This window comes from Megascapheus bottae, chromosome 2 (genome assembly GCF_031878675.1).
Source record: "Megascapheus bottae isolate mThoBot1 chromosome 2, mThoBot2.hap1, whole genome shotgun sequence".
In the NCBI taxonomy this organism is placed as follows: domain Eukaryota; kingdom Metazoa; phylum Chordata; class Mammalia; order Rodentia; family Geomyidae; genus Megascapheus; species Megascapheus bottae.
Window position 1 is genome coordinate 91,145,865 of NC_143510.1, and position 16,505 is coordinate 91,162,369.

General features: G+C 42.4%; 1 protein-coding gene across 4 annotated transcripts in view; it reads left to right on the forward strand.

The window, feature by feature from the left end:
* Tnrc6b (trinucleotide repeat containing adaptor 6B) overlaps positions 1-16,505 on the forward strand; it is a 209,956-nt gene that overhangs the window by 51,470 nt on the left and 141,981 nt on the right. For all 4 annotated transcript variants that reach the window (XM_090328774.1, XM_090328771.1, XM_090328772.1 and 1 more), the window contains one exon: positions 13,676-13,765. In XM_090328774.1, the coding sequence (XP_090184900.1) occupies positions 13,731-13,765 (35 nt within the window). In that variant the 5' untranslated portion in view covers positions 13,676-13,730. The remainder of the gene's footprint in view (positions 1-13,675; positions 13,766-16,505) is intronic.

The following is a 16,505-nucleotide window of genomic DNA, read 5'->3' on the forward strand; positions in this document are numbered from 1 at the left end:
ACAATTCCTTGGTTTTTGAGCTTGTTTTGTTTCATTCAGTATAATGTTTTCTAATTCTATCCATTTTCCTACAGATGACATTATTGTGTTTTGTTTTTTAACTGTGTACTATTCCATAGTGTGTGTGTGTGTGTGCGTGCGTGCGTGTGCGTGTGTATGTGTGTATGTGTATGTGTGTGTACATATCTTCTTTATCACTTCATGTGTTGTTAAACACCTGGGTTGATTGTGCCATTTGGCTATTGTGAACAGTGCTGCAGTAAACATGAGTGTGCAATATCTTTCTTGCATATTGATAACTCTCATTCAGATATATGCCCAATAATGGTATGTTGGGATCATAAGAAAAGTCTAGTTTTAGTCTTTTTTGTGTGTATGTGCCAGTTCTGGGCTTGAACTCAGAACCTGGGCACTGTTCCTGAACTTCTTTTGCTCAAGGTTAGTGCTCTACCACTTGAGTCACAGTACCACTTCCAAATTTTTTCTGAGTAGTTTGTTGGAGGTAAGAGTCTCATGGCTTTTCTTGCCCAAGCTGGTTTCACCCTGCAATCTTAAAATTTCAGTCTCCTGACTAGCTAAGATTGCAGCCGGGAGCCACCAGTCCCCCACTCTGTTTTTAGTCTTTTGAAGAAACTCCACACTGATTTCTGTAGTGGTCTTGCTAGTTTAAATTCGCATGCAGGGGAATGAGGGCTCCACCTTCCCAACATTCTCGCCAGCATTTGTTGTTAAGTCTAAAAGAACAACAACAACAAATCTAAAGGAAAAAGAGGTTTTGATAAAACATACAATAAGTAGTAAAATATATGATACAGATCAGGAAAGATTTTTAGAAATAAAAATCAAATGAGACCAGGCACTGTAATCCCTACTACCCAGGATGGAAGGCATCCTAGGCCAGAAAGGCCTGGAGACTCCTTATTTCCTATGAACCACCAGAAAACCAGAAGTGACGCTGTGGCTCAAAGTGGTAGAGCACTAGCCTTAAGCAAAAGAGCTTAGGGACAGTGCCTAGGCCCTGAGTTTTAAGCCCTACTACCGACAAAGATAAATAATAAATCAAACAGGTATTATGAGGCTAAGAATATGAGTTATCACTTAAAGGGATTTCTGATGGGATATTCTATTTGCTTTCTGACACTGTAATAAATACTTGAAAGTATAAACTTACACAGAGAAAAGGGTTGCTTTGGCGTAGGGTTTGGCCCTGTTGCTTTGGGTAAAGCAATATACGATAGCAGGATAAAGTACTCGCTTCATAGCCAGGAAGTTCATGGAAGATTCTAGGGGTCCCACAAACCCTTCAACAGCAGTGCCCCCGGTGGTGAAGACCTCCCCTGGACCCCACATCTGGGTGGTTCTGTCACCTCTGGGTAGCACCATTTTGGGCCCAAGGATCCAGATTCTGGCGTGAGGATGTGCCTGGATAGATGCTGGCATGTTCTGTGGAGGGAGCAGAGGAGTGCCCGCGTGAAGTGCAGCGTCGTGTGCCTGTGAGGAGGCCGAGAAGGGCTTCTGAAGGAACGGTGTTTAGAGTGTGTGCTGATGGGTGGATAGGGAATACTGGTCTTAAATCTCCACGTAAGGTGGTATAGAAGGGGGCCCTGGAAATAGTATTCTTTTCCCTGAATGAGTTCTGAATCAGCGGAGGTGTAAAGCAAATCACTGTGACTCTTCTATTATTGCACATTTGATGTAGAACTGGCTTATACATGAGAACAAATTTAAAAAAATGTTTCTTTTCTGTTGCTGTTACTGGGGCTTGAACTCAGGGCATGCATGAGGGCTTTGCCAAAGCCAGTAGTGTGGAAGGAAGCACCAAGCATCATGGTCTTAGTGCACTAACTAGAGCACGCCTAGCTGCTTTCTTCCTTCTGCAAGGCACAGCCAGAAACCTCTTCACTTCCATGTTCCTCTTCGAAACACCTACACATGTCTAGCACGAACAACTTAAATGAGAAACTTCACTAACAGGTAATAGATATGCTGTTTGAAGTTCAGCTGCTACATGCAGTAAATAATTGTCCTACTTTCTGAAGTCTAAAAGTCTGCATGAAGAAAGTCCCTTTCCCCTACCATTTAATCTTTGCGTCAGCCACGCTGCTTAGGAAAAGCTGTGCCGGCATAATTCAAGGTCAGGCAGCAGCTTCTGTACACTGAAGCCACTCGAGCTTGCTAATGCCCCGTTCCCTTTGCTGAGGCCAGCACAGCTGGCATTTGCTTGCTAGGCCAGAGGGGCCAATGCATGCTGTGGCCACCTGCACAGTTGATACTTAGTTCAGATAAATGCGCGTGTGTGAGTGTGTGTGTGTGTGTGTGTGTGTGAGTGTGTGTGTGTGTGTGTGTGTTCTGGGCTTTAAACTCAAGGCCTAGGCTCTATCTATGAACTTGTTTTCTCAAAGCTTATGCTCTTACCACTTGAGCCACAACTCTACCTCTAGCTTTTTGGTGGGTAATTGGAGACACGAGCCTCATGGACTTTCCTGCCTGGGCTGGCTTTTCACTGTGATCCTCAGTTTCCCTGAGTAGCTAGGATTATAGGTGTGAGCCACCGGTGCCTTGCTAGTTCAGATGGGTTTTAAGTACCACCACCACCACCACCACCACCATGGTCAACTGAAGCGCATTTCTTGGTGAGACCAGTAAAACTCCCAAGCCTTTGTTAAGGCTTCTCACCTAGTACATGCAGTCTTGTCTCTATAGAAACAGCCGCTTAACTGACGATGAAGTTGCCATAACTACAGTCATAGTGAAGGTCAGAATACTCTGTGGCCTGTGGTTTATAAGGCTCAGACTTAAAAGCTAGCACAGAACTCTAACATTCCTGCGGCCTCACCGACAGGGAGCTTGGCTCTTTGGGACAGCCCTGTTACAGAGTAACCTCCAAACTTCCACCTGGATTGTGCTCCTAAATCTTGCATCATCTCTATCAAGATTTCAGTCCCATCCACAAGAGGCTTATGGCTAATAAATAGCAGTGTCCTTTTGACTCCCCTCTCTTTCAGTTGAGAAATTATATTTTTAAAATGGGTGTTGGAGACACCAAATACCGTGTCTGTTACTAACAAAGCTGCATTGAAGATGTGGCTTATGTGTACAACTAGATGAACTACATATCCCTGAACCTCAGAACTCAAGAGGCTGAGCCAGTGATAGGGAATTGTGAGCAAAAGTTTATGGGCCCCAGGAAAATGCCTGCTCCCTGGGGCAGCAGCGTAGTTCCTCCTTCTGAGCACACTTGCCATTTGGTTGTGTTTCTATACCTGCTCCAGGATGGCGAGTGGCAGCAGTGAGGGTGCAGGGGAGCACACCATCATGGAGAGGTGCCAGGAGGAAAGGGAGAGGAGCCCATGGGCCAGTGCAAATAATTCAAGTTGTCTACTGAGCGCAAATGTATTATTTAATACTCAGAAAACTGATTGCTCAATCCAAAGGCTATGTATGTGAAGGATTGAGACCTGAAGCTAACCCGGGCAGAAATGTCTAAAACTTCATCTCCATTATCCAGCAAATGTTGGGCTGAGGCATGGCTCAAGTGGTAAAGTACCACCCATGAGCAAGAACGCCAAGTGAGAGCTTGAGTCCTGAGTCTAGGCAGCTTGGCCCCACAGATCAAAAGGATGCATTTTCTGGCTTTACACAGGTGAAAAAGAAATCTGAGCCTGGGACAACCATTTTCTCGAAGTCACTCATGGACAAGCATTAGTATCTGTCTGCCCCTTTGGTTACTGCGGCTCTCTGTCCAGCCTTGTCACTTGTCCTTGCTCCTCAGGTCTAGCAGTGGTATGGTTGCCCACTCTTGTCAGACATGGGTGATTCCATATCCTTCATTGGTCTAACTTAATTATTTCCATTCTAATGTGCTGGAAAATTGAGGGCTGGAGTAGCAGAGCAGGGGTAAGACTTATTGGGAGCTTGACAAATGGTAGTGTCTCGTGAGGAGATGATGCAGTTTAAGCATGTAGGAAAGATTGAGAAGATGGAAACATCAGGTGAAATCAGAGAATCCCAAGGAGGGAACTGCCATATTCAGCTGTTGGAAAAAGAGAAAACCTGCAAACCTTACTGCCATCCTGGGACTTGAGAGGTGGGGATTTATCTGTTGTGAGAGGCTCAACTTGGGAAACTAAGACATTCTGTGTCCCTCATAGTCAAGAGGGCAGCACCATCTTGAGAACATTTCTTTGAGAACCTGGAAATGGACAAGCAATTGCAGCTTAACAATCCACAAGATGCTTTACAAGAGAACTTGGGTATAAATGAGTGATAAGAGGTGTGGGATGGGAGAGCAGACTAACCAACAGAACACGCAGAAAGATTAAGCTGTAGGAAACCAGGTTGCAGACGTGAAGCTAGAGGCAATCTGCATGAGCCCATCAGGCTGCACTGCTGGTAGTTGAAGGATTGGAAATCCTCGCTGAACCAGAGAACAAAGACATCTGGAAAGCATCTGTAGATCCCACGTCAGAATGTGTTGCAGTTCCCCTGAAACCTGACCTGTGCATGCAATGTACACCGAGCTCTGGCAGCTCAAAAAGGTCTGGCACCAGTCTAGCACAGCCCATGTTATATAGAGTCAGCTGAGCCACACCTGGCAGCTCAGCAGCCTTGGGCCGCCCGCTGAGCCAAACAATAGGGCTGCCAGCCATCCGCCTGAACGGTGAAGCCCTGCCACCATGGAACTGCTTCATACACAGGCCTAAAAGAACCTTTAGCAACCTGCAGAGTAGTCTACATAGAAATAGAAATATGAGTATATGTAGGAACCAAAACAGATACTGAGTTAAAAACTCAGATTTATTCACTCTGTGTCTTTCTTTGTTATTCTGTTGACTCAAGTGTTTTATGTATGGTACTTGTTTAACTTTAGGGTTTTTGTCTTCTGTGAATCATATGAAAGCCATTTACGTATTCATGTCCACACTCTAGCATCGACCCGCTATTTCCTCCATTTGATCCTGTAGTGTGCTTCTTCCTGCTTCTCCACACACAAATCGTCTTCTGTTCTTAAAGTCATACTTAGTAACTAGATTATCCAGTATCACTTGCTCTTTTTGTTTGTGTTATTTTTCCCTTTTTGCTTTCTGTTTTATTTTGTTGTTATTATTGTCTACAACCCCCCCTGCCCCCACCCCTCTCTCTCTCTCTTTGATTGGTTGTGGGGCTTGGACTCTGGGCCTGGGCGCTTCCCTGAACTCTTCAGCTCAAGGCTACTGCCCTACCCATTTCTAGTGATTAATTGGAGATAAAGAGTCTTAGGGTCTTTAGTGCCCAGGCTGGCTTTGAACTGCGATCTTCATATCAGCCTCCTGAGTAGCTAGGATTACAGGTGTGAGCCACCGCACCGGCACCTATTTTTCTCTTTTCCTTGATCCATTAATGTTCTCTGTTTAAAATTTGTGTGTGTCTATTCTTACTCATTTCTCTTCACTGTATCTCCACTGCCCCCTCATGCAACACACAACATTAAGTTATTTTCTGCCTATCTCACCCTACCTTCAATAGCTCTCAAGTGAGAGCCTGAGCAGACAAACCCAAGAGACTCTTTATCTCTAATTACCTACTAAAAAACTGAAAGTGAAGCTGTGGCTCAAGTGGTAAAGTACTAGTCTTGAGTAAAAGAAATTTAGGAACAGCATCCAGGCTTTGAGTTCAAACCCCAAGTTGTTGCGTGCACATGCACATATGCACGCCTGCACTCATGCACACACGTGCACGCGCGCGCGCGCACACACACACACACACACACACACACACACACAAGTTATCTCTTCCTTCTTCCAAACCTATATAATCAAATAGTGTTCTTTCAGTAGAATTATCCTTTCTATCTCCTTCCTACTACCCCCTAGTTAAAAAAAGTCTTTCTAGAGCAAAAAGATACATCTTGAATCCTCTTTAGAAAGATGAGTATAGATAACTCTTATTTATTCCAAGTAGAATATACATAATTCTTATTCATTAGAATTTAACACAAGCAGAGGAGTATGGTTTACCACCTATTACGCCTTTGAAACTAAGCTTCTTTACTTTGAGTACAGAAGTCTCTAGCACTGAAACTGACTATTGCTCACTCGCCTGCCAGTTGATGTACCATCACCAGCCAGGCATTACCCCATTTTAATCAAACTGCAGAATATCACCAACTGCAGGTATGCAGGAGGTGGAAACTTCAACAGTCTTACACTCAGCAGAACAAGTTTCAGTGAAAGCTCATGAAACGCACGAGGAAATGAGGCGGCATATCTTCCTCAAACATGAACAGTGCCACAACAAAGGACCTGAGAGTGAAAAGGAAAATGTCTAAACAATTAGTTCAATAAAACAATGATAAAAATGGTTTATGAAATATAGGAACAGATGTTTAAGGAACTGGACAAATTCCTAGAGAAGTTGGACAAATGGAAAAAGAAGTGAACAAAACAATATGAACAACTTGGGATTTATCTCAGTGGGAGAACACATATGTGGCAAGTGCTAGGCCCTGAGTTCAGCCCTCAGCTGGGGCGGGGGTGAGGAGAGGGGGCAAGTGAATGAACTAAAGAAACAGATGTAGGAGACAGCAGCTGGGCACCAGTGACTCACACCTGTAATGTTAGCCACTTAAGAGGCTGAGATCTGGTAGTCATGGTTCAAGGCCATCCTGGGCGGGAACATCTGTGACACTCTTATCTTCAATTAACCACCAGAAAATTGGAAATGATGCTGTGGCTCAAAGCGATAGAGTGCGCTAGCCTTGAGCAAAAGAGCTAAGGGACAGCACTTACACCCTGAGTTCAAGCCCCATGACTGATAAAAAAAGGAAAGAAAAGAAAAGAAAAGAAACAATGTAAGATATGAGATAGAAGCTGTGAGCTATGGGAGAGAAAAAAAAAAGGCACAACAAAATCGTGGAAGAGCTCAGTTCCCCCACCTTCCCTGCTGCAAGAAACCTTGCAGTGGAAAGCCTATAAAACAGAAGTTCAGCTGGGAGTTTGGCCTAGTGGTTAAAGTGTTTGCCTAGCATGCACAAAGACCCGGGTTCGATTCCTCGGTACCACATACATAGAAAAAAGCCGGAGGTGGTGCTGAGGCTCAAGTGGTAGAGCTCTAGCCTTGAGAAAATCCAAGGACAGTGCTCAGGCCCTGAGCTCAAGTCCAGGACTGGAAAAAAAAAAAGATATCAAAACAGAAGTTCAAAACAGAGGTTGAAGATAAAGCAGAAGAATTAGTTCACACATTCAGAGATGTTGAAAATATACTTAGATGTAAAGGAACATGCAAGACCTCTAAGACTCCATCAAAATGATCACACCTATAAATAGTTGGAATAGATGAGGGAGAAGAAATAAAAACTAAACCTATTCAACAAAATAATGACAGAAAACTTCCACAGCTCACAAAGTAGAAGTCATCTGTGTGACAGAGGCATACAGAATAACAAATAGGAACAGAGCAGAAACACCCAACATATATTATAGTAAACCATTGAATAGAATAAAAAAAAAAACATTGAAAGCTACTAAAGTGAGGAAGGAAGAAACTTACAATGGCATGTTAGAATAACAGCAGATTTCTCAACGCGGATAGATAACTGCAAAGGGTTATGAAAAGACATAGTTCAATTTTTTAATATATTGTAATTAATAGATTTACATTATATTTGCCAGGTAGAAGGTACATTACTTCACAAACATTGCTACCCTTTCACGTGTTTTTGTCCCCATTTCAGATTTTTTTTTTTGTGGGTCATGGAGCTTGAACTCTGCCTGGGCACTGTCCTTGAGCTCTTCAACTCAAGGCTACCACCCTACCCTTGAGCCAAGCCCCACTTCCCATTTTCTAGAGGTTAATTGGCAATAAGAGTCTCAGGTCCTTTTGTGCCTGGGCTGGCTTTGGACCTTGATCCTCAGATCTCAGCCTCCTGAGTAGCTAGGATTACAGACATGAGCCACTGCGCCCGGCATAATTCAATTCTTGAAAAACATAATTCAGCCTTTCCAACAGACTACTTTACCCAATGAAGCTGTCCTTCAGAATTGAAAGAGAAATAAAGACCTTCTATGATAAACAAAAGCCAAAGGAATCCACAACTTCTAACTAGCCGTATAAAAGATATTTCAGATAACCTTATTTGCAGAAGATGCTCCAAAACAAAAAGAAAGAGTAAACTCTTATTAGAGAGTGATTAGCAAAGTAAGAAAGAAAAAAAGCAAGCATTGTAAGACAACAAAATGACCGAAATGCCTCTCAAATGATGGTATACCTTTCACTATTAAATGTCAATGAACTCAACTGAAAATTAGGATATATATATGTATATATATGTATATATATATATTAATAGTAGCTTGGATCAAAAATAAGATTCAATCATTTGTTGTCTGCATGAAATTCATCTCATTGGAAAAGATATATACAAGCTTAGAGTGAATATCACTGAAAGTAGGCAAGAGTAGCCATACTTACATTTGATAAAATATACACCAAGCCAAAATCAGTTGGAAAAGAATGAGCCATAAATAGGAAATTATAGTTAGGAAGACATCACCTGAATTCACTAGACACTATACTTGCTAGCACTAATACAGTGCACGCCAGCACAATATTAGTAGGAGTTTATCACTGATAAATAGGTCATCCAAACAAAAACATCATCAACAACAACAAGCTATTTTTTTTGTTGGCCATGGGGCTTGAACTCTGGGCCTTGACGATGTCTCTAAGCTCTTCAGCTCAAGGCTAGCACTCTACCACTCGAGCCACAGTGCCACTCCCAACAGTTTTTTTTTTTAAATCATTAGAATTAAATAGCACTATAGATCCAAGGAATCAACAGGTATCTGCAGAGTATTTCACCAAGTAGCTACACAGTGCACATTTTTCTCAGTATCCAAAGAAAATATTCTAGGTCATAAAGTAAGTCTGGATGAATTCAAGAAAATTGAAATAACTCTTTGTATTCTGTCAGGTAATAATGAAATTAAAATAGACCTCAACAGAAAAAGATGCTGCAGAAAATATTTAAACCCATGGAGACTGAACAGCCCATTGTTGAATGACATTTACTGAAGAAATAAAGGGAGAGATCAGAAAGTCCCTTAAAAACTAATGAGAGGGGCCGGGAGTTTGGCCTAGTGGTTAAAGTGCTTGCCTAGCATGCACAAAGACCCGGGTTCGATTCCTTGGTACCACATATATAGAAAAAGCTGGAAGTGGTGCTGAGGCTCAAGTGGTAGAGCTCTAGCCTTGAGAAAGTCCAAGGACAGTGCTCAGGCCCTGAGCTCAAGCCCAGGACTGGCAAAAAACAAAAAACAAAAAACAAAACAAAAAAAAAACTAATGAGAATAGAAATAACTCCTACCAGAACCAGAAAGTTTATACCATGAGTCGCTATGTGTGTGCAGATATATATTAGTTATTATATATAATACATGATATGACTATATATATATATAAAACATTAAATGGAAAAAGCTGAAATAGTTTCCCCTAATCCCAGGAGTGAGACAAGGATGTCTACTCTCTCCACTCTTACTCATTCAAGTACTAGAATTCTTAGTCAAAGCAATAAGGCAGAGGAAAGAAATGAAAGAGACCCAAATAGGGAAAGAAGAAATCAAAGGTGTTATTTGCTAATATTCTAATCTTGTAGTCAACAGAACCTGCAGGTTCTAGCAGAAACCTGGTAAAACTGTTCAGGGACCACTGGCACATGCCTGTAATCCTAGCTACTTGGGAGGCTGAAATATGAGAATAGGGGTTCAAAGACAGCTTAGGTAGAAAAGTCTGTGAGATTCCTATCTCCAGTTAATGAGGAAGAAAAAGTAGAAGTGGCCCTACGGCTCAAGTAGTAAAGTGCCAGACTTCAGCAAAAATGTTAAAGGATAGCACTTGGGCCCTGACTTAAAGCCCCATTGTCAGCATAAGCAACAACATTTTTTTTTTTTGCCAGTCCTGGAGCTTGAACTCAGGGCTTGAGCACTGTCCTTAGGCTTTCTCAAGGCTAGAGCTCTACCACTTGAGCTTCAGCACTACTTCTGGAGGAATCGAACCCTGGTCTTTGTGCATGCTAGGCAAGCACTCTACCACTAGTCCAAACTCCCGGCCCAACAGTTTTTTGTTTTGTTTTGTTTTGTTTTTAAGTGTAAAACTGGGTGGTAGCAGAATACAAAGTCAGTATTCAAAGATGGTTCAAAGCCAACCTGGGCACAAAAGTCCATGAGATGCTTATCTCCAATTAACCACAAGAAAAGCGGAAGTGGGTATGTGGCTCAAATGGTAGAGCGCTAGCCTTGAGCTGAAGAGCTCAGGGACAGCACCCTGGCCCAGAGTTCAAGCCCCAAGACCACCACCAACAACAACAAAATGAAAGAAAGAAAAAAGCCAGAAATGGCACTGTGGCTCTTGTGGTGGAGTGCTAGCCTTGAGTAAAATGGAGCTCAGGTACAGTGCCCAAGTCCAGAGTTTGAGCCCTAGAACCAGCCCCCCAAAAAAGGAAGGTTCCCCTGTGCTATTACCATGGCCACCTCCAGCTATACTTGTGTCATTGGAATAATAAATATGATGGTGGTGGAAAAAAAAAAGGAAGGAAGAAAGAAAGGATCAGTAGCTTTTCTATAGACCATCAGTGAACAGGCTAAAAACATGAGGAAGTTCCTTAAAAACAATGAAATACCTAGGTATTAACAACTAAGAAAGTGAAAAGACCTGTACAATGAAAAGTATAAAATCACAAAGCAATTTAAGAAGATGTCAGATTATGAAAGACCTCCCATGCTCATGGATTGGCATTATTAATATTGTGAAAATGAATACACCACCAAAAGGAATGTTATATAATCAGTGTAATACCATCATGATTCTAACATCATTTCTTATAGAGTTGAAGAATTTAGTCCAGAAGTTGCTGTGGAGGCTTAAAAGACCCTGGATAGCAAAAACAATTCTAAGTAAAAGAAGCACTGCTGGAGCAATAATAGTCCCAGGTTCCAACTCATACTTCAGACCTGCAGTAACATGCAGTGTAACGCACAGCATGGCACTGGCACAAAGAAACTGAAGACCAATGAAACCATAGAGAACATTCTCAGGAATATTTTTTCCTGTTTTTCTTTTTAATTCTTATTAGAAAGATGATATACAGAGGGAGTATAGTTACATACATCAGATAATGAATACATTTCTTTTTGAAGAATGTAACCCCTTCCCTCACTACCACTTTTTTCCTCCTGTCCCTACTTACAAATTGTATAGTTGCACTGATTTTTGACAGAGGAGCCAAGAGCATATAATGGAGAGAAGAGAGAACCTCTTCAACAAATGGTTCTGGAAACACTAGCTATGTGCCTCTGTCTCTTCCCCTGTACAAAAAAATAACTTCAGTTGAGTCCAAGAGCGTAAAGTAAACCCTGAAACTTTAAATGTACTATAGGAAAATCCTGGAAATTATAAGCACAGGTAAATTTTTTCTGAATGAGAAGGATGCCAGATGCCCAAGGACAACTATTGACAAATGGTGCTGACTATATCAAATTAAAGAGTTTTTGCACAGCAGAAGAAACAGTAACAGAACCAAATAACAACCCATGGAATAGAAGACATCTTTGCCAACTATCAGCAAGTGCAAGATTAATGTCCAGGGAGGAGTAGGGTGTATGTGTCTTGTAGAATATTACACAGCCGTAAAGAAGGAGGGGCAAAATGAGTTCAGGGAAGCCCAGACAAGGACTGGGCAGTATTTGTTCCCTTGGGAGAAAGGGAATGAGGCCAAGCGATAGCTTCTTTTCTACTCAGTAGACATTTCACATTACCTAGATGCACATTTGTTCCCAAAACACTGTGGGATAAACCCAGTAGATAACTTGGATAGCCCCCTCCCGCCCAGCAGAAGTACTGGGAAAAGGTGATGCAGAAGAAAAGTGGAGGTCTTAGGGCTGGTCCAGAGCATATCACCAGGGCTGGTGTACACAAGCAGATGTTACACAAATCAGTTTAGCTTTTGTAATTGTGAATCTTTTAAAAATAAGCCTTTTTAAAATGCATGACAGATTTTGTAAGCATTTTGTACTTTTATTTTTTGTGGGTCATGGGGCTTGAACTCCGCCTGGGCGCTGTCCCTGAGCTCTTTAGCTCAAGGCTACCACCCTACCCTTGAGCCAAGCCCCACTTCCCATTTTCTAGAAGTTAATTGGAGACAAGAGTCTCAGGTCCTTTTGTGCCTGGGCTGGCTTTGATGATTGCAGTTCAAAGCCAGCCCAGGCACTAAAGCCATGAGACTCTTATCTCCAATTAACCACCAGAAAACCAGAAGTGGCACTGTGGCTCAAGTAACAGAGCAGAAGCCTTGGGCTGAAGGGCTCAGGGACAACAACCAGGCCCCGAGTTCAAGCCCCATGACAAATAAATGAATGAATGAATGAATGAATGAATGGGAAAATAAAACGTTACAGGTTAATTTAAAAAAATGTAAGGCAATTTGGGCTCTGGTGGCTCACACCTGGCATCCTAACTGTTCAGGAGGCTGAGATCCGAGGATCACAGTTTCAAGCCATCCCTGGCAGGAACATCCATAAGACCCTTAGCTCCAGCTAACCTCTAGAAAACTGGAAGTGGTGCTCAAAATGGTAGAGTGCCTTGAGTGAAAAAGTCAGGGACAGCAACCAGACCCTGAGTTCAGTTCCCGTGATCATAAAATAAAGCAAGAAGATTGTGAGTCAAGCAGGGTCTTGGGGCTCAGGCTTGTAATCCTAGCTAGAAGGTTGGGATCTGGAGGATTATGGTTTGAGGCCAATTAAAGCAGAAAAATACACTAGACTCCATCTCCAAAATAACCAGCAAAAAGCTTGGCTAAAGGGATGGCTCAAGTGGTATAGTATCAATCCAGCAAGCTTGAGGCCCTGAGTTCAAACTCCCTACTGCCCCTCAAACTATGCAACATATTACCAAAATCATAAGACCTAATTATTGAAGAACAGTCAAATAAATATAAAACAATTCTCCATTAAAATGCAAGTATAAGCCGGGCATGGTGGCTCACGTCTGTAATCCTAGCTACTCAGGAGGCTGAGATCTGAGGATCAAGGTTCAAAGCCAGCCCAGGCATAAAAGGACCACTGAAGATTTCCATATCCAGCCAGGTACTGGTGGCTCATACCTGTAGTTCTTGCTACTGAGGAGGATGAGATCTGAGGATCACCATTTGAAGCCAGCCCTTAAAGGAAAAGTCCATGAGACTCTTTTTTTTTTTTTTTTTGGCCCATGAGACCCTTATCTCCAATTAACCAGCAAAAAGGCAGAAATGGACCTGTGGCTAAAGTGGTAGAGTACTAGCTTTGAGTGAAAAAATTAAGTAATGGATTATGTCCAAACTCTGAGTTCAAACTTAAGTACTGTGTTTTAAAAACAAACCCAACAGTAAGATTTCCATATCACCTCTACCAAAAGACCAACAAGATGGAGGAAGAAATCTAGAGCTATTAATATCCTGATCCCTCCGAGGCAGGGGAATTATGCTGCCATTTAAATGGATGTGTGTGTATATGTGTGTGCATGTGTGCACACACTCACACCCAAGTGGTTTAAGGTTATTGCCTCACAGTGCTCAGGATCTCAGTGACTGAATTTCAACTTAGATCCCTGAAATAGCAAACACTTACCCTGCATTCCTTAATGTACGTTTTCTTCTTCCTTTCAGGCAGTATTTTACATATCTGCAAAGTTTTGCACAGTGTCTGTTCCCATGCAAACCAATGAAGGAGAAGTGTCGGAAGAAAGCAGTTCCAAGGTTGGTAAATTACGTAACAGCATGAACAGTTTGAGTAGAAACTGAACAGTAGAGGCAGTGGGAGAGTGCTGTGGGCGTGTTGGATTTGTTATATGCTTACAGACACATGTTGGACCTTGCTGCTTATGTCATCCTTCCTTCAAAAAAATTGTTTTTGCCAGTCCTGGGGCTTAAACTCAGGGCCTGAGCACTGTTCTTGGGCTTTCTCAAGGCTAGCGTTGTATCTCTTGAGCCACAACACAACTTCCAGCTTTTTCTTGTATGTGGTACTGAGAAATTGAACCTGGGTCATGGAGCATGCTAGATGCAAGCACTCTACCACTAGGCCAAACTCCTGGCCATTCCCCCACCCCCAGTCCTGGGGCTTGAACTCAGGGCCTGGGCATGTCCTTGGACACTTTTTGCTCAAGGCTAGCACTCTGTCACTTGAGCTACAGCACAACTTCTGGCTTTTTCAGTATATGTAGTACCAGGGCTTGGTTCATGCTAGGCGAGCACTCTACCATTAGGCCATTCAAAAAATGAAAGGGTTATATAGTCATTCATTTTATTTAAGTTAAAGTATTTATTGGGCATCTGTGATGTACTGATGCCCTAGCTATACTGTAGAACAAACTGAGCACCGGTGGCTTATGCTGTAATCCTAGCTGCTTAGGATGCTGAGATCTGAGGATCCCAGTTTGAAGCCAGCCGAGGCAGGAAAGAGTTAGTGAGACTCTTATTTCCAATTAACCTCTAGAAAACGGGAAGTGTGGCTTGGCTCAAGGATAGGGTGGTAGCCTTGAGCTGAAGAGCTCAGGGACAGTGCCCAGGCCAAGTTCAAGCCCCATGATTCCCTCCCCCCCAAAAAAAGTCCAATGAGATTCTTACCTCCAATGAACCATTCAAAAAACTGGAAGTGGAGCTACAGCTCAATCGGTAACAGGGACAGTGGCCAGGCTCACAATGGAAATAAATAAATAGATAATCAGTTCCCAAACTGTTATCCTAGGCAGAAGTCCCAAATACTTGTGTAGATCCTGTATCCTCAAGAATGACAAACGTAATTTTGCCCTCTTTGTGGCTTTTTGTACTGTAGACACCTGACAGACGCCACCTCCACCAGAGCAGCAAGGTCATGGCCAGCTGTCACCTGTGATGAGGTCATGTTTGCTGCATGTCTCTGGTGAGAGATGGTGAAATAGCATATCACGTCTGTGTGCTCCTGTCCTCAAGCTCATTGCCCAAGTCTAGTCAAGAACATACTGGACTCCCACTAGAGGGCTGTTCTGAGAAGGATTTGATTTAAAAAAAAAAAAAAAAAAACTGTCAAGGAAAATGAGAAAAACGTATCAGCCAAGTGAGCAGAGGGAGGCATGAAGAAATGTAGTGTGGTATCCTGGGTGGATCTCTAGAATGGAGGCAAAATAGTTACAGCAAATAGTAAGGGAGTCTCCAGGTATGGACTTGAGTGGTAATGGCGTCTCAGTGTTGGCTCAGACGATGGATGTAGGATATATTTGGAAACCTACTCTCTGTATTAATTTCATGAACTTAAACGCATTCTAAAAAATAAAGTTTACTTATATTTTTGTTTTTATTTATTGATATAGTATCTCAGTGTAGCCTTACTTCTGTGATTTTCAAAACCCACCACAACGGCCTTTCATTGTTTTTAATGATTTGATGTTTGGCTGTGCTCAGTAGGACAGTTCTGTTCCAAAATGGTGTTGGCAAGAGCTGCAGTCATCTGGAGGCTCAATGGTCCAGAAATGTCCAGTACGGCTGCTAGCTGGTGTTGGCTGTTAGCTGGGGGCTCAGCTTTTGAAGCTATCGTCCAGATGTATTTCCATACGACCTCTTTGTTTGCCTTGGGTTTCTCACACATGGTGTCTGGGACTTCAGACTCCATGCATCCTATGTCTCAGCCCCAGAGTTCACAAGCTGTACTAACTCCACTTCCGTTGAATTAAAAGCAAATCACAGGACTACCTTATATGAAGGGTAGGAGCGGGGAATACCATCCCACCTCTCAGTGGGAGTATTGGCCAGATACTGGTAGCTCACACAGTAACTCCAGCTATTCAAAAGACTTAAGACTTGTAGGATAACGTTTGAAAAGCCTGGGTAGAAGAGTTTGGGAGACTCTATTTCCTATGAATGGGTCTAATGCCAAATTGGAGGCATGACTCAAATCCCAGTGAGAATACAAGACCCTGAATTCAAGCCCCAATACCAGTATCAAAAAAAAAAAAAAGTGTTATGCACCAGGTTAAAAAGAGTGCACCAGGGAGACTAAATTACTTTAGACTTAGGAGTTTCTGGAATAGGCAGCAGATGTTTTTAGAGCAAAAAATGAAGTGCTTACTTGACTTTCACGTTTGCCCTGTTTTAACTGATCTTGATGGAAAATACAATAGACCATAATATTTGTATCTTAAACCCTGAGATTTCTCAAAAAATTTTGTTTCCAGTTGGTCCTCACCTTCTGTATGTTTTCATTTCATTTATGTGAAATGGTACTTTATTTTGTGTGTGCACGCACATGTGTCAGCACCCTAATACCAGAGCTTGAAGTGGCTTGATACTATTTTGAGGCATTTTACTCATAGCTGGTGCTCTACCACTTTAACAACGCCTCTACTTTGAGCTTTTGTTCTGATTATCTGATAAGGGTCACATAGATTTTTTCTTCCTAGGATAGCTTTGGACCAAGGTTCTCAAATCTTAGCTTCTTGAGTAGCTAAGATGACAGGTGTAA